Source organism: Serinus canaria, chromosome 2, assembly GCF_022539315.1.
Source record: "Serinus canaria isolate serCan28SL12 chromosome 2, serCan2020, whole genome shotgun sequence".
In the NCBI taxonomy this organism is placed as follows: Eukaryota; Metazoa; Chordata; class Aves; order Passeriformes; family Fringillidae; genus Serinus; species Serinus canaria.
The window spans coordinates 106,619,722-106,647,584 of record NC_066315.1 but is presented as its reverse complement, the minus strand read 5'-3'; the positions used below and the strand labels follow the sequence as shown (position 1 = coordinate 106,647,584).

Below are 27,863 nucleotides of genomic sequence, written 5' to 3'. Positions count from 1 at the left end.
TATATTTTTAGTCACCAAAAGCTGCAAAGGTGTACGCCTTCAGTGGAAAAATACATCCATTTTATGACTTTTAGAAGAGTTACCAATCCAGCTGCATTTTAGGGAAGTTTAGAGGCTGGTTGTTAAAGCCATCCTCCTATTTTTGCAGTCTATATACATTGAAAGCTACCTATCAAAGAATCTGCCTCTGAAGATGGAGATGTGTTTATGATAATGCAATTTACTTGTATTTAAAATAAACCCAAAGGAATTTTTATTGTGATTTGATAAGAGTATTTCCTTGGAAAGGTGTGCCTTAAAGGTCAAGTGCAAGAGCATGTTTTGGAAGAAACTAGAATCATTTGCATTAGCATCAAGATAATTTCTTACCATAGCCTCTGTGCCCTCTGTACCATGTTTGAACTTGTTGACCAGAAAAGCACTTATTCCTGATATTATCTTTAAGAAAAGAATAAATTGTCCAAACCAGGTCTGGATTTGTCCCCATCAACATCCACTTACAAACTCAATTTAGGAAGCCCATTGTCCAGAAATGTCATGAAATTTTTGGGAAGTTATTGAGACCATCCTGTATTTTTTATTAATATTTCCATTCCTTCTTATCAGAAAGAGGAAAACTTTTATTTTATTTTATTTTTACAGCTGTACTCTGGGATTGTAACATACAGGTCTCTATCTGCTTCCAATGGCTGAAGCTGCAGTTTATAAATGAGCTTTAAGGTAACAGAGGTGGATTTCTTTTGTTGAAAATGTGGCTCTGGAACACCATTTTTTCTATTACATGCTCCTTTGATGATGACTTGTCCCCATGGCATCACACTGGAGAAGCAACATCCTAAAATTCTTACACTGGATGAAGGATTTCTCTCTCAGACTAGTAAAAATGACAGCATTTTTTCCCCCTCATCAAATTGACCTCTTTCTTCTGTATCCAAATATAACTCCTCTTGCTTTTTTGAGTTAAATTATGCACAATTACAGCAAAACACTATTCTGAATTTTGTCATGCATAGTAATTTCATGATTAGTACTTAGGTTGCCTTCACACTTGGGCATTTACAAGTTGATTAAATGCCTTGGTTACCTACTTGGGTAGCAGTTGTTAAAAACTTGCAGCATTTTGAAGGGAGAGAAATTCTTGTTTCTTTCTAAAAAATTCAGAGTGCTGTAGAAAAGGTATGAATGCAGGAACCTTGGCTGTAGCAAAGAACCTGGTGCAGGGAGCAATTTTTCTTCTCACCTTTGTGTCTTTTTTACAGAATTTCCCTGGTTGGGACCTGTGGTATTCTGCTCCAGGGTGGTTGGGCTGTAGTTGTGTTGGGCAGTGCCACTGTTCAGAGGTACCTGTGGTAGGACAGGATTGAAGAGTGGGAATGATGCAGGGAAGAGGCACTGCCAGTGCTCCCTCTTTTTTCATGCTGTGGTGGGAGCTGTGGTGGGATGTCCAGCTCTGCCTTTAGTACCACCATGGGCAAGTGTGTGTCAGTGCTGCAGGCACAAGCATTTAAAAGGTCAGTCTGTCAGCAGTTAAAAAATGTACTCTTCTATGAAAGTGTTGGCTCAGTTATCTGTCCCTAAGAAATCCAGGTGTAAAAGCCTCCTTTGGGGAATTCCACCTTCTACTTTCCTTATCAAGGGTCGCAACTGAGGCTTGAGAATGCTTCATCCCTCCTACCTACCATCCCAGAAGTGCCATCTGTTTATTTTCTTAGGAAGCTAGAAACTGTCACTCCTTCCAAGAGAAATATGTAGAAATATGTATATCTATACTGTTTAAAAGGAGAAAATACAGAAAACAACATATATATGTATGTGTATATATATATAAAAAATACATTAAATTTATATATGTACAAAACTACATGAAATGGAAATACAGTCTCAGATTTGAGAGGGTTTTATTTTAGCTTGCTGCCCTGGGTTGTTTGGTGAGTGGCATATGGAGCTGGTCTGAGATCCTTTATGTGCGCTTCCACCTTCTAGTGTTGCAGAAGTCTGTGTGGGGCTTGGGTTGCTTTTTTAAATTTCTCAGCCTTTCAGGAGAATTAATATCCCTTCTACTGTCTATACAGCCTGGTATCAATATTCTATACCTTGCTGCATGTATAAGTTGACTGTCACTGGAGACAGAAGTTCTCAAAGTGTTACTACTCCCCTTGCTGGTGTGTTGCAGCCATGGCACTCAGACGCTTGGCTTTCTAGCAGCAAGCTGCTTCTTCCTATTTGAATTCATGAGGATGATTTTATGAAGAGACAGAGACAAATTTAGGAGTATAGGCTTTTTTCTCCTTTCTTATACCATGTGACTATTAAATTAATAGAATGGCTTTCACGTGTCTTTGATTTATGCAGACACGGATCTCAGATATGTGTAGACTCATCAGCACAGTTTTATTTGTAGTGGAAGCTATTTAAACAGTGGCATGATAACTATTTAGCTGGTTTGTTTTTCAGAACAGTTTATTCTCTTGAATGAAAAATTTTTAAAAAGGCTTGTAGACATCTGGGTAAAGATTTACTGATATTGCTGCATTAAGGAATAATAATTATTTTTTTCCAGAAGTTAAAAGCTAGAAGTGTTCAGTATGCTAAAGGTGTGTTTTCTTCTGGCCCCATGTAACTGGTGAGGCTCAAGTGTTGCCACTTTCAGGTAAAATCAGTTCTTCAACATGCAAATAGAAAAGTCTGTATGGCCCTTTTCTCTCACTGTACAACTCATTAAAACATTAATTTGCAGAAAAGAGATTATAAGTAAGGTAGACCAGGTTTTTAGGAAAAAATTGACCTTCAGAAGGAACTTGCTTCTGAAGGGGTTTTGCTTCCTTTTTTTAATATGTTAAAAAAAGTTACAGAAGCAACACAGATCTGTATTTCAGGAATTCACCAGCTGCAAGCCAGAATAATGATTTCCTCCTGCATCTGGTGTCGCACTGAAACAGCTTCCATATGAAAAGCTGGTTTTTAAGTTTTCTGTTTTTATATAAGCAGGTTTCTTTTCTGCCCAGTTCTAATGGGCCATGTGGAGCCAGAGCGAAGTTCTGCTGACTGCAGTTATCTGGTCTGCAGCAGGTAACCAAAAGCAGATTGCAAGTGAAGAATGCAAGAAAATAGCAGTAATTCATGGTCCCTTCCCCCAGGGCTCCGCCAGTTCCACTTAGGTAATGCTCTAATGATGTTACAGAATAAATTTTCAGGAAAAAAATTATCCTTCTTTGGAGGGCCCAAAGCGAAGAAATGCTGGTGATGTTTGTTGGAATGGCCCTAAAATGTAACAAGGCTTTAAGGAAAGGTGAAGCTGATTTTCTTTTATTTTTAAATTGAGAGGGTGGATCTTTGTCTAAAGAAAGCAGCGTGGAGACCTAGTGAACCTTAAAACAGAACTAGAGTAGGAAAACACACTTTGTGCTCATCTCTGTGGACAAGATAAAGCCAAATGCTGAGTAACAGTGGATTGGGGTCAGAGCTTGGCATCACACCTCTGGTTTATGAACATTGAGTTTGAGATGCAGAATCTAATTCTTAGCCATTTATTTTCATTGTAGCAAGCCAATCCTTTTCATTCAGGGTGCTTTGCCTCCTTTTGTATAGGCACTCCAGATGAGATGTCCTAACCATGTAGGTGCTTGGCAGGGAGCTTTCATGGTTAAAGCAGGTGAAAAGTAGGGGGACACTGTCACCCCCATCCTATCATCTGTCACCTCAGTACTATATCCTGCAGGGTACACTGCTCTTACTCTGCTTTTTGCAGCCCATCTGCTCCTTATGCTTATTTAAGAGCATTCGTATTTAAGGAATGACATTTTCATTTTAAAATTAAAATATAGGCTGGCACTTTTCATTGTTTTCCTGTCTGGATTTGTATGGCATACTGGAAAAAATACGGAAGAGATCTGTGTTTGCAAAAATTTCTGTTTGAGTGGGCTGCATTACTTCTTTATATTTTTCTTTTTTAAACCAGCCACAAAATCTCTCAAACATTTTAAAATTTACCACGCTAAGCCTTAATGCGGCTAGTTGAAGGCACTCTGGGATTGTAATCCTGAAACACAGAACTAATTTTCTTGTTTTACTTTTAAATTAGAGGATTTTTTTTTAGTTAACTAGAATTGAAATGTTTCAATTATGAATAATGCCAGGAAGAACCAGCACACTCGAGTGGGTTTAATGAATTGCATCTGTTTTTGCTGCTCTGTGAACGTGCGTGTGGTGGTGGAGTTTCTGAGAACCTGTCACTTAATATATACAGAAATGCATGTTTTATTTATGATGTATTAATTTTAACTATCCTAGCTTTTTTGTTTTATGAGCAGGGTTTCTGCAGAGCCCTAAGATCATTTTAATATGTTCAGAAGAAATTTCCACAGACGCTGAACTGCAGAGCTTTATGTCTCATGAAAGTGTAAGAGTAACATGTTTCTTGTCTACATTTATTAGCCTTAAGAAGGCACTGGGTGTTTCTGTCATGACTGAGAAAATACTTAAGGGTAGTTTATTCCTTCCATTGGGTAGATAGGTCATTTGCATTTACAATCCTTGATATTTTATGTCGATTCTAACCAATATTAGGCAGTGTTGAATATGGACAAAGAGGCAGAAATGTAACTACTGCGATAAAACTAGAGAACAGGTACTAACAATAAAGCTGTGCCCTTTTTTGGCAGTAATTTGAAAAGTCAAATTGCAATTTTGAGCATCTTAGCATTGGTGTTCATTGTTTTTAAGGAAACAACGTTTCCTTGGGAGATTTGAATTTATTTCAGTGCATTTTATGCTGTGTATGTTAGAAAAATTTGTCTCTTTTGCCATATCCTTTTTTGCTTTATGAGCTCTTTTTTATCTTCTCTAAGGAACTGCTTACTGAAAGGCTGTATTTTAAACCTTCAACTTAATGTTCCAGAGGAATATAGGAGTACTTGTTACTAAATCCCCAGTTTTACAGTAACTTGAGAGCACGCTGGCAAACTGCTTTTCTAGCTAACATCATTGATTATCTTAGTGCAAAGACAGTGAGTACAGCAGAGAAAATTAATGTGGTAAGGTTATGAATCACCAGAAAAAACAGAAAATATAATTCATGCTCATTAAGTGTGAAGACAAAAAAAAAAAAAAAGCATGTTTTCATTGAAGTGTTTTCATTTTTAAAAAAATGCATTGAAGAGAACGGTATTACTTAAATTATTCATTGTTGGTCTTTTAAAAAATGACCGAGAGCCATTTTACAGACTGAAGTGTAATTGTCAGTGTGAGATTCTCCACATGAGAAAGCAAAAGACAATATTTGAAAAAATAGGAAAACTGCTTTTTACAGAAGAGCAGTGAATAATTTTGAAGTGGTATCCAAAAGTCTGATCATGGAAATGCTATGGGTGTGTGTGTGTGTGTGTGTATGTGTGGGTGTATATATATATATATATATATATATATATATATATATATATATATATATATATATGTATATATGTATATATGTATATATATATGTATATGTGTGTGTGCATACTACATTATTGTTAGTATGTAATGTAATAATTTATATATTATAACATAGTAGAGAAAATATATAGTGTATTTTACATATAGACTATAATAATAATAATAATAATACAGTTTTGTTCTCTATTAAGAATAGACTGTAAATCTTCAGCTTTCACCTAAAGGAGTAGCAGTACAAAGTAAAGACATTGGTATCCTTTCTATGATTTCTCTAATTTCACAAATTTAAAAAGATTGAGGGACAAAAAAAATAGGATTTTTTCTTTTGGAGGATTTCTTTGCTTTCTAAGGACTCATTTATAAGCCAGGATTCCCTACTTACATGTTTGGAGAAGACAGTGGAGCAGGTGAAGCTCCATGCCTGCCTTTTAGACATGCTTGCTCCAACATGTGGGTGGGCTGTTCTGAATGAATGATTTGAGGTGGGTTCCAGGGTGGGGTGAGGGATTTGTAACAAAGGGCAAGCCTGGCCCAGAGGTGATTCTCTCTTCTACTTTGCAGCATCACCACTCAGTGGCAGACAGCTCTCAGAAGAAACCGCAGTTCAAGGACTGTTGAGTAATTTAAACAACCCACCACAAAGCTAACTATGTGTCTCCTTTGACTTATAGAAATGGTAGCATTGGCTTTGATCAGGAAAATACTCATCATGTTTCAGTAAATAAAGTGTATTTTAAACTAGCACAGTGATTGGCGGTTGTTTTATTATTATTATTATTATTATTATTATTATTATTATTATTATTATTATTATTATTATTATTACTGATTTATTATTCTTACTATCATTACTGATAGATTTTGCCTGTCACTTTTGCTTTATTTTCTTTAAATTAAAAAAAAAACCAAAAAACAAAACAAAACAAAACAAAAACTAAAAACCCCACAATGTTTCAAATACTGAGACCCAAAACTGTGTAACACATGGAAGTGACTGTGAAAGTTATTCGGAGTAGGACTTTGTCACTAGAGGGCACTTAGTCACATAAAATTAGCCATCTATGGGTTGGGTTGGTTTTGGGTTTGGTGTTTTTTTGGGTTTTTTTTGTAATAGCTTCTTTCTCTAAAATATCTTCTAAACTATTTGTTTATTTTGCTGGATTTTATTATTGATTTAGGAGTATGCAAGTATAGCCATAAATATCTGTAAACCCAAGAGTATCAGGGCAGTGACCTGCAGTGAAACATTTCCCCTGGGACAGGGGATAAACAAGGAAGATAAAGAGAAGCTAGAGTGTATAGGATTTAGTGCAAAAAACAGGTTAAAATTATACCAAAAGGTCGCTCAATTAGTATTAATTTAATTAATAAAACCTGAAGTGGAACAAATTATCATACTTAGCAGCAGGGGTGTATAATCACAAACACAGACACAGTTCTCAAGTATCAAAATCTCTGCTGTAAATTGACAAATGAAAAATCTCCTGTTATTGAAAACAAACAAAGCCAGAGCCCTCATTTGCACACACCACTCATGAAGTACATTAGGTAGTAGAGTGCACTTTTAAAAATGGGTTTAACATACTTGGCACTTCACTGTAGGCCATCGAGCTCATTATGCTCCGCTGGTTTGCTTTGCTGGACACCGAACCCCAGTTATCTCCCATGGGGTGCTTCAGGCTCACTGGCAACCTGACCACTCAAGGGCATATTGCAGCTCATGGCACACCTTTAAAGCTGCCTTTGTGCTGGGAAGTTGTGCACTTTGCCTCCTGGCTCCATGGCTGTGGTAATTTGCCATGGGACCTTTTATCTCTGATGGGCTGATGCCCCAAGGGGTGTTCCGAGAGGGTGGGATTTGCTTTATTTTTTTGCTGGCTGTTACTGCCAATCACAGAGAGAAAGAAGGTACCCAGGGACTGCATCTGCCAGGCCAGCTTAATGCTGAGGTATGCAGAATGCCCAGTATTAATTTACAAGTGCTTTCAGCAAGAGTGGTCATGGTATGTCTGTCAGCTCTGTCCTCAGCCTCTGACCAAAGTCTCCCATAGAAGGCCTTGGTCCAGTGTTACTTGGGGTTTTTTAGCTGTCTGGGAAGTCTGACAGGTTAATTATCAAAATAATCAGCTGTTGTGAGTGGGTGGACACAGGGGTGAATATTCCAGGTGTGAATGAGTCTGTGAATGGGAAGGGATGGTAACTGCCAGACCACTGTTGATGGAGCTTGTGAAGAAGCAGAAGCAGTGACAAGGACCAAATACACTGGAAGCACATGGTTTCTTTTATTTCTAAGCCAAACTGCATCAGGTTAAGCCTTTGCTGGAAATTTAAGCTCGGAAATTTAAAGAGTTTTGAAAACACATGGTCAAATAGTTACATATGTAAATTGCCTTTTATATTTTCCTGTATCTCTTGCCTTAGATGGAGGGAATGCTACTGTGGTGCATTTTGGAAGACATGCAGGTGGGATAATAGAATTGTAACAGCTTGCCAGGATTTCTTGAGTCCCTTCTGTTCAGAACTGTAGCTCATGATTAATGGACATGTATACCCAGGGCTGCAGCACTGCCTTTGCATTCATGGACTTGAGGCCAGGACTGACTCTCTGAATGGCATTTGCATGGCTTCTGTCTCTCCACAAATGGACATGGAAATATTTTCTATTCTCTCGGTCAGAGAAAAAGTTTAAAAGCCCAGAAGTTAATGTACCCCCTAGCCAAACCCAAGGGAGTAATTTCCTGTTGATTTTCTGTATCTAAGGAATTTCAAACAATCCTCTAGGGCAGAACTGAGAATTTAAAGTGCAAGTCAGAGTCGATAACTGTGGATTATCACTTAAGCTGAATACAAGGTCAAAACCATTGAGACAGACTTTTTCTGAGTTCCCATTCATGGTGCTGGCTGCCTGCTATGGCTTATAGGAACTTTGTCCTTGATGGTGCAGTCTTATCTGAGTAAGCATCAAGGTCTGTCCCTCTGTAGTGTGTGCCAGGTGCTCAGATGGCCTGTATAAGTGTTTCACTACATGGATCGTATTGCAGGGCAAGGATTTACAACCTGGACTTCTTTTTTCTCTGTCTGTCATGATGAACTTCACTGCAGTACACCTCCCACCACATTTCCTGGAAAGATATGGTGAACCTCTGAATTCATGATCCCACTGAATGCTAAGAGAAATTTAAAATTACGCTTTATGAAAGCAGGATAAAATGATGCAAACAGTATATATCTGCACATTTTGTAATGGCAATCCCTACATAGACTGCAATGCAGAGGAGAATAACACTTCCTACTCTTGCAATCAAAGGAAATAGATTAGAAGCCAGTTCCAATCAGACTGGTAAGACCAAGTATTTAAAAAATTGGAAAGTGACATTTTCTGTAGTTTTGCTGCCTAAGCATTTTATGTGGTGCAGGCAGAGGGCAGTAGGTGCTAACATTCAGGATCTCTTCTCCATAGTCCCAGTGCTGGGCAAACCACGAGGCAGCTCCTCAGCCCAGATTGTCGGTAACCTGATTTTACATGGAAATAGACTGGGAGCACTCACACAATCTGTTAACAGCAACTGCAGCTGCAGCAGCTTAGAATGCTAAAAGTGAGCCTCTTGGTAGGACTTAAAAACCAGCCATGAGAAGAGTGCAGGCATTGAATGGAGCTCTCCATGCAGGTGAACTTTGAAGCAGACAGCTGATTTTGTCTAACACAGCCAAGATAATTCATGTCTTGCACAGATTTTGTTTTCTGCTTTTGAAATAAATGAAATGATAAGCATTATTTGCCATGAAAATGAATCTCTAGAAAAAGAGATTAATTTCCTCCTCTAGACAGAGAAAAAACATAGGAGGATGATGGTATGAACAAAGCTTAATTAAAATATAATTGTATTTAATCAATGCAGTATAATTAGAAATAATGCTTAAGAGTTCATTTTAATGGCTGTTGGGCTATTTGTATTCTTTAAATTAATATCTGCCTTATGAACACAACTGAGCTCACTTCTCAAAAAGGCTCATTTGTTTTTCTCTAGTGATTTTTGTGTACTTCCAAGGAAGCAGATCCAGTAAACCAGAAAATTGATAGGTGGTAAAAAATTCCTGTAATGCCTTCTTAACCCTTTGTGTTCCCAGCCTGTAGCATAACAGAATGGTCTGGTGTTAGCATCTACCTTAGGATACTGCAGGTCAGTGTCTTGCTCACAGTAAACTTTCCAGGTGACATTGAAAAGTCACTGAGATCATTGTGTTTGTATCTTTTACATTGCACACAGAGTCTAGTGCTTTTAATATTCAGTAAGTCTGTTCCTACTATTTCTTGGAAATTTATTTAACTACTGTAGTTAGTAGTTAAATTAATTTATTTAGTCTCCTGTGGCTGGAGGCTCAACAGGAATGGTCAACAACATCTGCAGGTGGTACATGTTGTTATTGAGGGTGGCTAGACTCTGAAGTATTTTAAACCAGTGCTTTTCTTTTTTAACTTTCTTGTGTTGTTAGACATGCACACAGCACAACACTGCCTAAGACCAGGGCTCTGTCTTGCTCAATATCCTAGCAGCAAAGTGAAACCTTCTCACGTTACTTTCTCAAACTCTAGCAGTTTGTGTTTCAGAAACTTCCTGTGCCAGAGGTGGTTTTTGTTTGCTTATCAGCCCCAAAAGGATTTCCCGTCTCTCAGCTTGTTCAGTTGTCCCCTGAATCCATGTAAAGTTTTAGCATCTGTAACATCCCCTGGCAAAGAGTTCCTGAGTTTCCTTTCTCAGTTGCATGGAGAGCTGCTTCCTCATGTTTGTTTTCCACCTGCCATCTGCCTGCTTCATCTGATGCCCCCAGCCTTGTGTTACAATGGGCAGCAAACAGTCAGTTCTGATTCACCCCTTCCATGTCACTCATGATTTTACAGATCCCTATCATATCTCCTCTGAATTATTGCTTTGCCAGGTTTTGTAGTCGTTGCTCCTTGTAAGCCACCTTATACTTTCAGTCCACCCTCTTTACTTCTTCTTCAGCTCTGTTACATGAGTAGAAGGATCAGAATTGCAGATAATATTTAAGATGCAAGTGTGTGAATATGCAGAAACACAACAGTTGCCTTTTGGGTTTTCTCTGGTCTTCAATTTGCTTTCTCTTCTGGTGAGCAGGAAGATGACATTTACACAGAAGTTTTACCACCCCAGGGTCTCATTCCTGGGTAGCAGTGTGCTTGTAACTCAGTTCAGAGTCCACTGTTTTTGAGTCCAAACTAAGCTTTCTCCTAAAAGATTTCTAGCGTCATTGTGCCTAAATTGCACTTCATATGTCATTTTATTGCGATCCTACTCTCAAAGAAAGTTCTTTAACCTCCATCATTTCTACCCCAAATAGCTTAATGTCATCAGCAAACATTGTCTCTTCACTGTTTGCTTCCTTTCTCAGGTGATTTCAGAATAGGCTGAAGAACATCAATAACCACAACATGAGGCAGCAGGACTCCACTGGAGATTTTCTTCCACAGTGAAATTGACTGTCCTCTCTCATATTCCTGTGCCCTGTTTCCTATCTTTTCAACAGTTGCTTTTCCAAATCTATGCAAAGGTGCTCACTCTAGTTCTGTGCCTGCTAGGTTTCCTTAAGAAATCTTGTGAGAGAGGTATTATCAAATACCTTTTGGAAAGACAAATAGATGAAGTATCTGAATATTTTTTAAATGGGAAAAAAAACAGAGTTCTATACAATGCAAGCCCTAAAAGAAAATAGCTGGTTGTCAAGAGAGTTGTTATTAGTGTGCATCTGAACTATTCAGTCATTTATGGCAAACCTGGGTGTTCTGATGGTGAGGGAGCTGAAGCAGCTGGGTAGATAAGGACTCTGAGGATATGGAATTGTAGGAGGTTTATGTTGATCTGCACATGAGCTTCCCAGATGGGGACTTCTCATTGTCCCCACTGTTGTTTCCAGCTCGGTGTCTTGATCTGCACAGCTGATGTGGCTGCTCTGAGCTCATTTGGTTGAAAATCAGCCTGTCAGCCCAGATGAGAATTTTCAGCTGAGTCAGGACTGTGATGTGTCTTGGCCCTGCAGTGCAGTTGCACTGGTGGCCAGCACATGGGAGGAGGAAGAGCACATCCCTCAGCTGCAGCAAGGGCTGGGCGTTGGGAAGATCAAACCAATCTTAAAAGCAAACCCTAAGAAACGTTGTTTGTCTGTAGCTTCTACAAAGGGGTATTTTTAGCTCAGATTATTTGGGTCTAGGGTGTGTGTAGGTAGCTGCATGATGGCATAAGTTTTCCAGCAAAAAAATAGTGGTCCACACTGGATTTGTAGAATTGGTCTAGTCTCTTCTCAGAAACGAGAATTAAAAATGAAGGGATTTTTTAATAACTTTTTTTTTCTGTCTGTCTTGCTTTCTCCTGTGATTGATGAGCCTAGCTTCCATTTCTACAGTAAGTTTGTTACTATGTTTAACCTAAGATTGGTTCTATACAGTTGCAACCAGTGGTGTTTCCATTTTAATGTGATTCTGGGAGCTAGTTATCTGTAATCCGTGGGACAAAAGGTATTGAAAGTAGGAGCATTACTGATATGCTTTTATGAAGAGAAGAAATATGAAGCTCTGAGCTGTTTGCATCTCTGTTCTTCCAGAGTCTCTGACTGTACATCTAATTAACCAGCCATTTAACAATATTAAGCTTTTCTTTCATCCCCTGCTAGCAACATCAATATGTAAAAGTAATTTCTCTGAAGATTTGCATCGCACATGCTTGCAACATTTGGACCTAGCCTTTAAATTATAAACAAACCACAGTATACAAATTATTTTAATCATAGAAATAGGCCAGTATGTTAGTGATGCCCAAAAGTTATGTGGGGGGTGGATACTCAGTTATCACATCTTCTTTTTAGATCCCTTGGAAGGCGGCAAATTCAGTCTTCTCAAACTGCTTTTTACTCTTTGCTAAATACTTAAGCAATTGCAATCGGTGGCTTTAGTCCAAAATAACTTCTAATCTGAAGATAATTTTTCCACATTTCATTTGTGTTTCTTTTCACATTCTTTAATCAGATTTCAGATAATGTATTATGTCCACTACAATGAAATATTAATAATAAGCTAAATAGAAATATGCCTTTTTCCCTTAGTCTATGGACGTATGTGAAGACCTTGTCCCTGCAGTTAACAAGAAGTCATTGCCAAGTTGGAAATCACATGCAATATTGGCTGTGTTCTCCTGTCAGAAGAAAAGAGAAATGTCTCATCCTGAGGGCTCACTTCATTAGAAATCAGTAATGTACATGTGAATAAAGTCAACATATTATGGGACTGTGTCACTTAATACTTGCTGAAGCTTACTTGGTCAGTAATTCTCATGCTGATTCATGTCAGGCTTGCAGAATTAATTGTAATGCCTGGAAAATAATGCAGTTCACTAGGAAAGAAAAAGCAAGGTGGGTTCTCCCAGTCGTAGAAAACCATGTTGAATCACTTGGTGCAAAGGACTCTCTCAGAAATTTTTCCACCTTTGTAGCTGACACATTAATCTTGCCCTCAGTCTGGAGTATCATCAGAGCGGCAAGTATTAGTACACACCCATGGTTTGCAACCAGGACTGGGTAGTCTTGTTTCTTAAATCAGCCTGCCAGTCATGAACACAGCTGCAATTTCAGCTGTGAATTCTGCCTCTCCTTGCAGTGCCTGGCATGGCACATCCTATGGAAAGATTGCTGTCTCAAGGCTGCTGTGTAAGTAGTAGTTGTCGGCTGTGTGGTCATGTTCTTCTCATAGGTCTCTGCAGAACTGCACCTGCACATTTATGGATGCAAATTATACCTCAGTACCAGTTTTTGGTATGTACCTATGGTCCTTTGCCAGCACCAGCAGGATGTTTTGTGGGCAGAAATTGCTGGCATATACAAAACCTGCAGGTGTGGTTTTAAAGCCTATTTTACCCTCTGTGCATGAAAAGGATGCACTCCACCTGAGAGCATCTACTTAGACCCTGCTCAAGCGATCCAGCTGATGCAGTGCAGCATTCATGCTTTTGGTGTTGGGGTACTTTGCATTTTCTGGGTACAGAAAACCTTACTGCTGTTACTTTTTGAGTCTCTGCTTAATTAAAAAAAATAATTTAACTATGTTTTCAGTGGCATATGTTGAGTTCAGTTCTCATAAAGATTCTCCCAGCTGAACTTGCTTCATCACCGCTGCTGCTTTCCACTTCTGAGCACTGCCAGTATCCTCATGGCTGTAGCAAGGATGGCACACAAAGGGAGGCACAACAGGCATTCCTAAAGTGAGCAAAAGGCTCCTCCCAAGCAGAGTATGGTGCTGTTTGTGAGGCTTGGAGCATCAAGGTGTTTCACCTGTGGGCAAGGAGGCAGCTGCAATTATCCATAGTGGGTGCAATATACACCCAGTTGCTACACAGCTGCCCAAAGCTAGTGGCAGAGCAGATTGCAAGCCTGAGCTACAAGTTTGGCTTTAAAGACAACAAGCATAAAAGAGTATTTTTTTGCATCATTTTAAATGTACTCTCATACAGAGTATGAGAGTGGTGAATGGTATGGTGGTGAATCCTTTACAAACCGGCCTTCTGAATTGATTTTAGGTTTCTGGGGAACTGTTGTTGTGAGATCTTGGTTAATAATTGCTGACAGTTCTCTCTAACAGGAATTTGCTTTTACTTCTATGCACAAAGTATTGTATAATTTTTCTTTTCCCTTATCAACTACTCTGAATGATAGTTTGAATTTTCTGAATGTTCAGAGAACGACTTTACATGTTTTTATATATCATAGCACTTTTCTTGTTGAGGATTGCTTTTGCATCATTATCAGCTATTTTTATAAAGAGCTCCTTAAAATATCCTACTTTTTGTGAAAAAAAAGTAAAAAAAAACAAAACACAAACCAAAAAACAGTGCTAAGGTTGTGTATGAATAAAGTCAGATAAATGTGTTATTTATGGCTACAAACTATCTTTGCCTAAAAACCTTATTTCTTTATAATAATAAGAACTGAGGGTCCATAATCTTTTCTTGTAGTGGAGAATCTGTGGGAAGAAGAGGTTCTACCATGTTCTAGACAACAAAAATTGACTCAAGTTACATTACTAAATAAGTAGCCTTGTTTGATAATATAATCTTCTTTGGTAAAATTGAAGTAATGTAGTCATAAATGACAAGCATAAAAACTGTGTATCCTCTCATAATTTACATTCACATATTGGAAATTGATTACATAGATAAATTGCTATTACCAAACTATAAATCCATTTGAAAACTGAATCTGTAGCAGTGGATGAGCTTCCTGCCCTCTTTTTCCTTCCCCAAGTTCTTTTGAGTAGCACAAACCTGAATCCCTGTGCATCTTGGATTCATATTATGTTCTCAGTCATGGATGACCTTTTACAAATGACTTCCAATAGCTGCAGCTGAAGTCAACCACAAGATTTGGTCGTAAAAGGTCATATTCCAGTTATACAAAATGTAGATAAATTTGCACTCCCTGCAGCAACTGATTGCTGTAGGTTTTTGGCTTGTATCTGACCAATTTTAATTCAAAGCCATGCATTAGAAAAGGTTATGTTCTAGCTTTTGTTTCTCTTTGCCTTTCTTCACCAATTTTCTTTCACTATAATGTTATTTGGTTTACAGAATTTTTTTTTACTTTTCCAGTTGTTTAAGTTCTATTTAATTAGGTTCCTATTTTGCCTTTTCCTTTTCCTCTCCTTTACTAGTGGATTAATTACAGGTTATTCCTCATAAATGTGAGTAGTGTCTTTCTGTTACTCTCAGGTTCTCACTGGGGAATATTCTACTTCTAACTGGAATGATTTCAGAGAAGTTGTTTGAGGCCATTCTGCTAAAAGCATGCCTTAGAGTGTCACATTTAGACCTTAAACAAAGAAACAGGGAAGATTTAAACAAGCACAGTTTGTTTATGTAGGCATAACTCAGAATGAGTAGTAAATTAAAAGAATATTTGCTCTCGTCACCACTGGTCACTTCCTGGCCTTATGTTGTACAGACAATTCATCTTCTTTTTATTTCTGAAATGCAGAAACTGTAGACTACGGCTTCCCATGGTGACTTTGCTGTGGGACTCTACTTTGTAATTAGTGCCAAGAAGCTGGATTTTTCCATCCCTGTTTGGGCTTGCTGTGTACTTAACTTGCTTTCACTACTGATTCACACTAGAGAAGCTCTGTAGCTCAGTTGTTTGTGGTGCAGTTATCCTGGCAGGTGAGTCAAAATAAGTTTCTCTGGGCTTGTGTGCTGCTTCCCATTGGTACTGGAACCTTCCTATGCCATTTCCAGGGTGTTCTAATTAAGATTATAATGGAATAGTGTGCTCCAGAGGTGGAGATCAACTTATCTTTGCCACCAGTGAAAAACCAACAACTGACCATGATGACAACCAGGATGATGATGACTCCATGAGACTTTGCCTTGAGGTGGTTAATTGGACTGCAAATTTCAACTGTACTCATATTCCTCATCTGGACAGGGCCAACCATATCTTAATATGAACAGAACCCAAGCAGGAGCCAAAACCAAAGCCAGAGTACTGCAATGTTTCAGTCCACTGTGAGCCCAATGCAAAGGTTCAGCTGCCTAAGACCATAGCAGGGTGTATTAAAGAGAGAACTGCATGCTCACAGCTTTATTTCTGTGTGGGATCTGAGCACGTGGATTCAAGCTCCAGTTGCTCTCCATGCTCTTTTCTATCATGACAGCTCTTACTGAGATGTCCTTAGAGTAAAAAGCCCAGAGAGTTTCCTTTGGTTGGAAAAAAAATCAGTCAACCATCCAAGGCCATGTTAGTTGGAGCTCTGAGCAACCTGGTCAAGTGAAAGGTGTCCCTGCCCATGGCAGCAGAGTTAGAACTAAAATATCTTTAAGATCTTTAAGGTCATTTCCAACCCAAGCCATTGTATGATTTTATGACCCCCCACAGAATGATGTACTAAGAATCTTGAAATAGGAAACTGCAACAGATGGGCAGAAACAACTTCCTTTGTGTCAAAGCCTGGAAACCCTTTTTTAATTTGGAATACAACTGCATAAGCAATTCAGCTTAACATGGGAGCACAGTCAAAAAGGTATTTTAACAGATTATGTGACCTACCCTCCAGATTACCATAACATAAAGCAGCGTAAAGCTCCACACAAAACTAGCAACATGAAAGGGGAGACTTGTGGTTTGTATGAGTTCAGATGAAAAAGCAATGGCCTTTGCAGTGTGGGAACTGAGAATTTTTACCATTGGATTTGGATCACATTGTGATAGGATTTCAAAAAATGCACCTACTAAAGAGATAATTAACTGGTCTTTGCTTGCCTGTTACAGATGAATAAGAATGTGTGATTTGCTCCATTCCGTTCCTTTAAGAGTGCAGGAATGTGAAAAAAGTAGTGAAGCAGTTGGGTAAAAAGAAAAAAAAGTGTTCAAAGCAATTGCATAGTGAGCTGTAAAACAAATTTGAAACAAACTACTCTTGTTGTTAGACACAGGATGAATGCCAAATAGGCATTGCAAACACGCACCATGTTCAGCTGGAAACCATCCAAACAGTGATATCAATATTGTGTTGATGTTACAACCAAATACACGGTCTGGCATGTTTTCACTATCTCAAATCTTCCATCCTTAAAGGAAAAATATGACAAATTTTTGCTTTCCCTTTTCCCAGTTACAGAAAGCACAGCCTTCTAGAAGAAAACTGGCAAACAAGGCTGCTTACTAATTCGATTAGTGGGCATCCTGGCAATTCTGTCTCATTTGAAAATTTTTATCACTGCTGATGAGGCAGAGAGCAGGTAAAACTTCAAATTTTTAATTAGTTTATGTTGTAACATCTTGTCACCCTAAGTACAGTTACACAATGTTAGTCAATGCAGGATTTGGTCCAGGAATGGATTTGAGTTATACCCCCACCTCCTTTTTACGCTCAACAGAATTAATGAATGAGAGTCCTCAGTCTTATTAAGACTAATGTTCCTTTGTCAGTCCAATTCTTTTTTTTTCCTTTGGGGTTCCTTCTTGTTATGACTTCGTTAGGTGGAAACTCAATGGTCTATGTTAATCAGCACAAGACATTTGGCTACTCAGGCTTTGGTAAATGTTTAGTTTCCCAGGGTCCTTTGAACCTCCCAGGGAACAGTTCTGCATCCTTATTAGAGACTGACAATTAAAGGTCTGTTTTCATATCAAAAGTAATCACAAAAAATTAGCTAGGGAGACCTTGGAATGCTGTGAGAGTTTCAGTGTTTTGAGATGGCCAACTTTCCTTCATTTGCTTCAATCAGTATCAACTTGGGTTTCTTTTTATGTTTCCTTCTGCCAGGGCAACTTCTGAGTTGGCATTGTGTCAACTGAGAAGGATTATGCAATACCATGAAGATGTGATTAATATATTTTAGGCTACTTTAATCATATTCAGTTGCATAATTATCATAGAGGTGCAACAGTAAGCTAAACTAGGTTTTGAAGGCAATGGCATAAATGAACACTTTCAGTTTATTTAATTCCTTGTTAGAAGGAGAAGGAAAAGATGTACAGGTCTGCAAGAGCTGTGTTGCTTGCAGACTCCAGAGATTCTGCTGATAAAACATAGGAAATGTATGGTTCTGCCCTAAATATTTTAATCTTTGTGTGCCTAGTTACAGGCTTTCACAGAAGATAATCTATTAGTGTCACACCTTGTCTGTTATAAGCCTGAAAAACAAATCTGAGTGTTTCTTCCCCAGGCCCTGGTGCCATGGGAATTTGCTGCAGAAGTTTATCAAAAATGAGTGCTTTGATTTATTTACACTTCTCAGAATCTGTGCTGATAGATCATGACTGCAGTAATCAAAGTGGGGTGGGTCACAATTTAATAGGTTGCATGTGTGTTTAAATCTAGAAAAATAAAGTAAAAGGATTAAGTTGGTAGGGTTTATTCCACAAACTGGAAAAGCAAAACTAAATTGGTATTAGAGCATCAAATCCCCTCTTCACAAAGGATTTTTTCAGAAGTACCATTCCCACTTGAAGTTAAGTGAATATGGCTGTTCCAGATTATGCATATGGCAGTTTCAGAGCAAGGCTAAGGGTCCCCTGTGCCCCCTAAGATCTCCACACTATTCTTTCTGAAAAGCCTCAGATACCTGGGAAAAGAGAAACAGACTTAGCCTTTCTGTTCATCCCCTTCCTTTCTGCCATGCCACAAATATTTGTAGAATTATCTGGAGACTTAAGGAAGCAAACTTTTTATTCCAAAGCTTTTATTTTGACATTTATGAGGGTTGTTTGAAGTATATATAAATTTGGATTTGGTGTTTGGAAGGGAAAAAAAATCCCTTGTTCCTAGGTCTTATAGCCATCACATCACATAAATTGGCAGATCTCTATACTTAAGGGATTTTTCTCTCTAATTAAATACAGTAGTAATGTCTTGCCTTTTGAAACGAAACCTTTGTTTTTTCATCTACATACTTACAGAACAAACATGCTGTCAAAATCCTTAATGTATCCAACTATTTGAACATAAAGAACAGCATCAAGCTGTTATTTGTTCTGTCGGATTGTACTCATATTTCCAATCTGAATCTTTTGTACCTGGTGATCTTAATTACATTTGAGCTGGAAGTAGTTTAACATTAGAGGGAATTACAGCAGATTAATCTGCAAACCTGCACAAATATGCCATTCCTTTGTATGGAGGTAAGCAGGGCATGGAGTGCATAATTACGTGTTGTTCTCTGTGTAGGCTGTGCGCATGAGGCTGAGGAGTTGGTGTTGCCATTCCTCATGACAGCAGCAGTTATGGAATGCTCTCATGTGTTGCAGCTGTCAGTTACATTAGAAAACACACATTATTCCTCTCAGTAAGGTAATCTTTTAATCATGGACAATCAACCCAAACAAAACAAAAAAATTTTAAAAAACCAACTTGCCCTGGAAACAGGAATTAGTATACTAATTAGTGTATAAACATACAGAGAATTCTTTTAAACAATGTTGTTGTAATTATTTTTTCTAAAGTGATATAGCTTGAGGTCAACCCAAGAAGGCCATTTATCTCAACCAGTCACCAGCCATTACACTTTTTGCAACTAGAGAGACAAAAGAAAATCACTAAAAGTTAATTGGGAGAGGTATATTTCTCCAGTCCTGATGCAAAATCATCACTGGGGTCCAGTTGCAGCATTTTGGCCTCAGTTAGCATGGTAGGATAACACAGTGTCAGCAAACAAGAATCATGGTTCATACTGCTAAATACAACTTTTGAATCACAAAGTATCAGTTATTTGTCTGTGATTAAGGCCTTTGGGTTTGCTTGTGACTTTTATCTTGTTGAGCCCTTTTAGGAACAATTTGCAGGATGACAGGTAGAAAATTGAAGTTTCAGAAGAAATATAGGAGAAGAGCAAGCTGCTTGCAAGCAACCTGAGTTGCAGAAGGTTGCAGGCTCTGGGACTGCCCTGGCTACCTACTGGGCAGCTTCCATGAGAGTTTTCAGATGGCAGAAAATTTCCCAGTTAGTTTGATGTTGTTGCATAAGCTGCTGCCCCATTGCAGTGGCTTGGGAAAACCTGTCAAAAACTTTAAGTTTAGCATGTATATGTCTACCAGAAATGAAACTTCTTGTAAGTGTCAAGTATTACCTGCATTTCATGAGACTGATGATGCAGGTATTGCCTGTAGGACTGGCTGACGTGTTCTGACAGTTCTGGTTTTGTCAGTGTCCTGTTGCTTCATGTCCTTTGAGTTAGGAGCACTCTCTGCAGAGGTGTTTTTTGAATCCTGCTGGTGAATGTTGTTGGGTTGATGGTCATCACAAATGATCCTCCTCAAAAGTGAGAGTGCCAAAAGTAAAACACAGATCCACAAGTAGTCATTATAAGATAATTCTGGGAATTTAGGGAAAAAAAAAAAAAAAAAAAAAAAAAAAAAAAGGCAGGACAAACAAAATTCTGCCCACTTTCAGTAGCCTTGTCCTGCCCTACAATTAGCTTCTGGCAGCTGGAAACTGAACCCCCTTTCAACACTGGAGGCATCATGTTTTTTCACTGCTTTTAGTGATGTTTCTTCTAAAACAATCATACAATACACACCAGGACTTTGCAGGTTTCCCCATGTAATGGTGCCAATACATTTCCACCCTGATTTGTAGTCTTGTCTGTTATTACAGACCTTGGTGCCTTCAGAGCACAAGTGCTGACTCTGCCAAATGCACATAGTTGTTCTGTGATGAGGACAAGGATCATCTAGCGAATAAATGGAGAACTCAGTATTCAATTTAGTGGTGACCTTGAATTTGATCTCTCTTCTATCCTTAACAGCCCAACAGTCAATCTCTGTCCTGTTTAACCCATGTCATCATTGCTGCCATATCATACAGCCACTTCTGCAACTGCCTTTCCCTTGATACTGTGCATTTAAATCACAAAAAGAAAAAAGAGAAAACAAGGAAAGAATTACCATAAATTCTTCTTCACCTTTTTTTTAGTAGTGTCAGGAATGGCTGCACAGGTCTTTCCCAGTCTTTCTGTTCTTTTTTCTGTATTTGTCTGAGGTAGAAACCACAAGTTTGATTGATAATGCAATTTGCATCTTGAGGCATCACTGGAAATACAATGGCATGAAAGGCTACTCTGGCAGAGCACACTTTTCCCTCAGGGCTGACTTTAGAAACTCATTGATGTCACTTCCTTCCTCAGTCAGCAAGTGAATTTTCACTAATTCTCAAGACCAGCTGTCCATGCTGTCAACAGAAAGTTATTAAAATTCCTTTAAAGTGAATCAAAATAGCCTAAAAACAAATGTACTGGGAAACAGGAAAGCATCAGTATTCAAAGTCCACAAACCTTTGAGCAAAATAGTGTTGATCTAACCAGAGATTTCAAACACTCTGCTTTCCTAGCAACTTGTATATCATTAGAGAATGCTAAAAACACACACCCCTTTAATCTTCTATTACCAACAATCTATTTGGCTAAAATATTTTTTACAAGAATAAATCTTATTTCTCCTAAAGATGAACTCAGTGAGCAAGGGAATACATTTTAAGAAGTCTCCCCTAAACGACAGTTCTGTGGAGTTTTTGAAAAGCATAGTTTTTATATTTAGCAAATAAAAACACAACACAAGCATGCAGGAAGTAATTATCATAAGAGACAATCTTATAATATAGCCTAAAGTAATCATCTTCATCTGAATAATCTATAATGCTTCCATTAAAAAGAGGAGTAGTCTCAGGGATGGGAAGGGAGGATCATTTTCCTTTAAGTAGAGTCTTTATACTGTATTTTAACACTTTAAATATTTTCACCTCATTTTAAAAATTCTGTTTGTGCCACACTTATCAATATGGAAAAGTTTTGTTGAAATGGAGTATCCTTTCCAGGGCTGGAGGTGGCAGCCACCCAAGCTAGGCAGGCTCCCCTGACAGTTAATAGTGATACTGACAGGTTGTAAGTCCTGGCCTATCATTATTATTTTTAAAAACCCTCAGGGTGCACGTAGCCTAGCTGGATAGGCAAGTGTGAAATTCCTGACTTTCCCCAATATGTGTGGACAGTCTCCAGTAGCAAACTGATACCAGCTGCCCTTTTGACAACTAGTCCACGGGAGCAGTAAATGAAGCAAATTACTGCCCCTTTTGGTCAAAAAAGCAAAGAACAGGTTTGAGGAGTCCTTGCTGCTAGAGTCCCAGGCAGTGTAGAAAAGCAGTGTCCTGTCTAGGTTTTGATTTTATCTCCAGGATAACACTGAAGGACGCTGCAGAAGAATAAGGAAACAAGACCGTAATTCAGCTTGCCACTTTGTGTATAATATCAGGATAGAATTTCTCCCTGGGCCAGCTGGTACTGAGCCTCAGTCTTGACACAGGCATTTAATTTTATTTTAAGGTAATGGCAGAAGTTGCTTTTCTCCTCCAGTGGTCAAATCGTGAGTTGGATGCTACCAGTCTCTTGGTCACGTTGTATGTCTTGCGACATGAAGAGGCTTCATACTACATATTAGAATTTTTTTTCCTCCCCTTTGAATGTTTAATATTTTGTGGTGTTCCAGGTTAGCAAGACTGGCTACTTATCTCAATCTTCTTTTATAAGAGAGGCTTGTGTTTCTTTTATTTTAAGTGTATTTCCATTTCAAACTGTCAAGTGATTTCTGCATGTTAAATTCTGTTTCTTAATTATAGTTTTTGATTTTTTTTTTATTAATTTACTGTTTGTTGCTCTACATGTCTTCCATCATATTGATTAGAATATTTCCAAAGTATTTTTTTTCTTTCCCTTTCAGAGTCTGGAAAAAAACTGCAACGACAGACAATTAATCAGGTATTTGCAAACTTTCATACTTTTTGTTAACTTAATTTTTCAGACAGTAGAGTTGTGGCAAGTAGAAAGGAGGACTTCACAAGATACACTAATATTAGCAATACAGGTGTGCTAAGGAGCACGTGTCAGACAACTTGCTGGCTCTGCAGATGTGTTGAATTCACAAGAGTAGCCATCATTTTGATCTAAGATTTGCCATTTAAGCAATTCAGTTCATCTACTTCCCGTGTTGGTGCTGAGGACAAAGCCCAGAGGTAATTTGTTCATTGGTATCAAATTTTGTGGCACAACATTATGCCTTTTTTTTCCTTCTGTTTGCTAGTATTCCTTTTAAAAGGCAGAAAGCTATTGATATAAATACTTGAACAACACACCTAAGCCATGTATTTCAGTGTTTCTTAGGTTATTTCTGCCATGAATTTTCATTGAGGCTGCACTAAACTGTGACATTGCTTGCAGAGGTGTTTTCCATCCTGTCTTTATTACTGTATCAAGAGTAATTATTTATGAAAAAACCTTTCTATATTGTAATTTGTCATTGCAACATCAGGAAAAGCATGGAGGACCTAAACTGAAAAAAATTTCTAACCAGAAAGAGAGGAGGAAACCCAGAGTTTGCTTTCCCCAGTGACGTGCCCTTGTGGATTGAAAGGACCCAACTCCACAGGAGCAGTGCGTTGCTTGTCATTCTTTGGCTTCTTGTCCTCTTGCTGAGTGCTGTTGTCCAGATGGCATATAAATGGGCATCTGGATTGTTTGTGAGACTTATTTTGAAATGCCACTTAAAAAGCAGCCATTAAAATATTTGCAGGCCAGCAATTACCCTCCCTTAAGCCATCTTCCTTCTAAGCTATATATCGAGGCATTGGAGTAATTACATCACAGTTACCTGTGAACTGATCACCAAGATGAAGGACTAACCTGACAGGGGAATGACCACCCAAAGCAGCCTGGTTTGGGTCTAACAGCAAGTCCCCTGCCATGGCTGAGCATGGAGCAGATGTCAGTGTGTCACTTTCAGTGGCCTGAGCTGGCACCATTCTTCACCCTTGCATGTCTGGACACTTATGGGAAGCCTGGTCCTGTGGCACAATGCAATATGCAGAGTTTTTAGAGCATTCTCATTATTGAGAAACTGATGGATAGATAATCTAGTCCAGAATGTGGCATTGCATAACAAAGTAAAACTTTCACTTTTTAAAATAACTGTAGAAATATTTTGGAATTTAATGGGAGTTATGTGCTTTAACTGAGATTTTATATCCTAGAACAAGTCTAATTAACTTTTATAACTGAAACTGCATTTTAAAATTAGCCTGAAATCTCTTGCAAAGCCACTTTTGGGAGTCCCTGTTGGCCAGAAGGGGGGGCACTTGTATTTTTAAACCACAACTTGAGGCAACATTGGCAGTGTGAGGAATGGTTGACTGGAGATCTAATTCTGCACATTTTCTGTGTTACAAAATCTGCTCGGTGCATGACATTGCCCTTTTGTGAGGAAGAATGTATTGTGATTAAAAAAAAAAACAAACTAGCCACGTTTTCAAAGGTGCTGTACTTTGTGTGACCAGTCTTGGTCTTTTCCTGCATGCCACTGTCTTGCCTTCAATGGTTCACCTGCTCTGTCTCTCTGCAGTTAACCTAAGAGTATCTAATTTTGGAAGAATATTATGTTGTCTTGATATGCTGAATGTATCCAAATAAAGCTGTAAAAGTTGATTTCTGGACATTCCCATTTAAACGGATACTACTTCAGCTGGTGATGTCCCATTCCAGCTGAATATCCTTTGGATTTCCAAGAACTGGAAGAATATTTCAGAACAAAAATCAATTTAATTTTCAAGTTTGTCATTTAGGGCACAATTACATAAGCACTTCATGTTTGATTTGTACTTGTATTGATTAAACAGAAATAATTAAATGTTTGTTGCTCATGATGGAATATCTGTAATGGAAGGATTCTTTTTATTTTCAATACTGAAGTTAAAATTTTATATGCAGGGTTAGATCCTTTAGTCCCCCTTAAGTTCAGTTCAGCAACAGTGAGTTAAACTGGCTGCCAGTAATTTAAGTGAGGGAGAAGCTCTCTGCAGAAGATGGATGATGTTACGACTTGACAGGAGCGGGAGTGCAAAGGGGCAAATAGCAGGAAATATCTTGTTGAGAGGTGAGTGAAACAGAGAGGGGATGGAGAAATGATAAAGGTGCTGTCCCAGTGATCTCCTGCTGGGTAAACCTGTGTGCATCTGGGACCTCTCTAATCTTGAAGACCACTGTGGTTTCTGTGTGGTTCTTAGCTCTTCTAAAGCCTAAGCCAAGTTTAGTGAAACATGACATAGACAAAACACTAAGGGAGTATCTGCTTCCAGAAACCTTTCACTACAGTTGTCATCTTCCCTAGCTTTTGTTCCCTTAATCATAAGTCATCTGCTGGTTTTCCTCAAACACCATTTTTGTCATTTATGTATATAAATATATATATTCATTTAACAGCACTGCTCATCTACCACCAGCAGTCAACCAGATGTAGCACACACTCTGCTTTTCAATACCTGTTTTTAACTGCCTTTGCAGCTTCAAGGGTGAGTCCTGGCACTAATGTATAACATGTTAATGACTGCTGAGGAAAATGGAAGGAAACAAGAAAAAAAATCTTGTGTTTCTGTGTAACAGTATTGGCAAAACAACACATTACAGACCACCAACCAAAATGTGTCTGGGGAAATCCTTTGTGTTTCATCCTTAACACTGATATTTGCTTGTGTTGTGGTCTTAATAGACACTCCTACATACAGTTGTGTCCAGTGCCTCTGAATCTCTGAAGGACTGACAAGAATATGTGTAATTGCATTTGGAAGCTGAAGTTGCTTGCAGAGCCAGACTTTTGGTTTAAAACCCCAATTGAGTTTGAGCTCAGACTTGAGCCTGTCCCTTCTACAGTGAAGCTGCAGGTCAAGTTGGAGACTCCACAATATCTGTCCCCCTGTTTTGTCACTGAGGAGTTTTTTGTCAAGGCAGACTCTCTTGAAGTGGCACATCCATCCCTCAGTCAGTGCTCTGTCAGGGAGTATTCCCCTTTCTGCCTGTGGGGCTGCGAAGCACAAACACAGAAAGAATAGTGATGAGGCAATGTACTTGCTAGAGCTGGGCTTGGACCATGGATTACTGCAGCTCTGACATACCGTCAGTATGTGCACACCTTGTGCCAAAGAAAAGAGTCAAAAATAACTCAAACCTCTGTTAAATGACAAATAAGTTTGTTGCACAGACCATGATGAGGAATATGAATATGACCTGAAGGTTGCTTCGGGCACATGGTGTAATAAATCTATATTAACATGATTGAAAACTTCACAGTTCAGACCAAACTCCTTGGTTGCCCTTGTGCACTGCTGTAGTTTACTCCAGTTTTCTCCTCTATCCCCTTCATCGTCTCAGATGACCTAGCTAAAAAAAACTTCAGTCCATTTATGCCAGCTTCCAAGTCCTGCCACTTTGAGGTTATCTGATAGGTATGGTCCTTCCTTCTGTTTTCTCAGTTTGGGATCACATTCCTCAGTGTTACATGCTTTATTCCCCCAAAATTAACAGTTTGAAAATCTATGAGAGAGCTAATACATTTAGCCCACTAAACAAACTGAACTATTGTTTCACTCTCATGTGCTTTATAGAATCACTTAATGGTTGAGGTTGGAAGGCATCTCTGGAGATCATCTTGTCTAACCCCCTTACTCATAGAGCAGGTTTCCCAGGATCACATCTGGCTGGACTTTGAGTACCTACAAGAATAGTGGTTCCTCTGCTCCTGGATATTCCTGGATGCCTGTGCTTGATATTCACACAGTAGAAATGTATGTTGTTGTATTTATGTAGAACTCCTTTTATCTCACTTAGTGCCCAATTCCTCCTGTCCTGTCACTGGACACCTCCGAGAGGAGTCTGGCACTATCATTTTTACTCCCCCCACTTCTTCCCTCCCAGGTTATATACATTGATAGGATCTCTCCAAGCCTCCTCTTCTCCAAGCTAAACAGCGCCAGCTCTCTTGGCCACTGCTTGTACGTCACATGCTCCTAACCTTTAAATACCTTGTTGCCTCTTCACTGAACTCACTCCAGCATGTCTTCCTCCATGTCCATTTATACACTGGATGCATTCCAGTATGCCCACATCTCCTGCACTGGGAAGTCCAGAAGTGCACACAGCACTCCCAGTGTGTCTGTGTCTCACCAAGACTGAGCAAATGTGAAGGATCACCTCTCCTGATCTGCTGGAATTGCTCTGCCTATTGCAGCCCAGGAGGCTGTTGGCCTCTTTTGCTCTGAGAGCACATTGCTGGCTCACAGGCAGCTTGTTCTCCAGTACCCTCAGGTCCATTCCTGCAAAGCTGCTTTCCCACTCTGCAGCCCCCAGCCTGTACTGATTCCTGGGGTTGTTCTTCCCCAGCTGCGGGACTTCGCATTCCATTTTGTCAAATCTCATGAAATTCCTGTTCAGCCATTTCTCAAGTCTGTTGAGGTCCTTGTGATTGGCAGCAGAGCCCTCTGGTGTATCAGACACTCCTCCCAATTTTGTATTGCCTGCAGACTTGGTGAGGGTATGTTCTGTCTCATCATCCAGGTCAGTAATAAAGATGGGGGACACTTTTGGACCCACCATCGACCTTGGGGCAGTAGTGAACGGCCTCCAGCTGCATTTTGTGCACAACTGTTTGAGCTTGAGTTTTCAGTCCAACTCACTGAGCACTTACCTAACCTGTACTTCATGAAGGTGTTATGGGAGTGCCAAAAGCCTTAGTAAATTTGAGATGAACAAGATCCAGCACTCTCCCCTTGCCCCTGATTCAGTCATCTCCTTGTACAGGACGATTAGACTGGTCAGACTCAATTTCCCCTTCATAAATCCATGCAACATGAGATTTAGCTGGAGGACAGTCACCAGTGGAGTACCCCAGAGGTCACAGCTGAATAAATACCACTTAACTTCTTCATTATGTACTAGGATGATGGGATGGAGTGTACCCTCAGGAAGTTGTCACAGGATGTAAAACTGGGCTGAGGAATTGCTGATACAACAGAGGGCTTTTCTGCCATTCAGAGGGGCTTCAACAGAGTGGAGAACTGGACC

The 27,863-nt window shown here is 39.1% G+C and overlaps 1 protein-coding gene across 4 annotated transcripts in view; it reads left to right on the top strand.

The window, feature by feature from the left end:
* CHST9 (carbohydrate sulfotransferase 9) overlaps nt 1-27,863 on the top strand; it is an 88,426-nt gene that overhangs the window by 46,992 nt on the left and 13,571 nt on the right. For 3 of the 4 annotated variants that reach the window (XM_050971448.1, XM_009089989.4, XM_050971449.1), the window contains exon 5: nt 22,699-22,736. In XM_050971448.1, the coding sequence (XP_050827405.1) occupies nt 22,699-22,736 (38 nt within the window). Of the gene's footprint in view, nt 1-22,698; nt 22,737-24,555; nt 24,904-27,863 lie in introns of those variants that run through there. The other variant, XM_050971450.1, reaches the window with a different exon arrangement.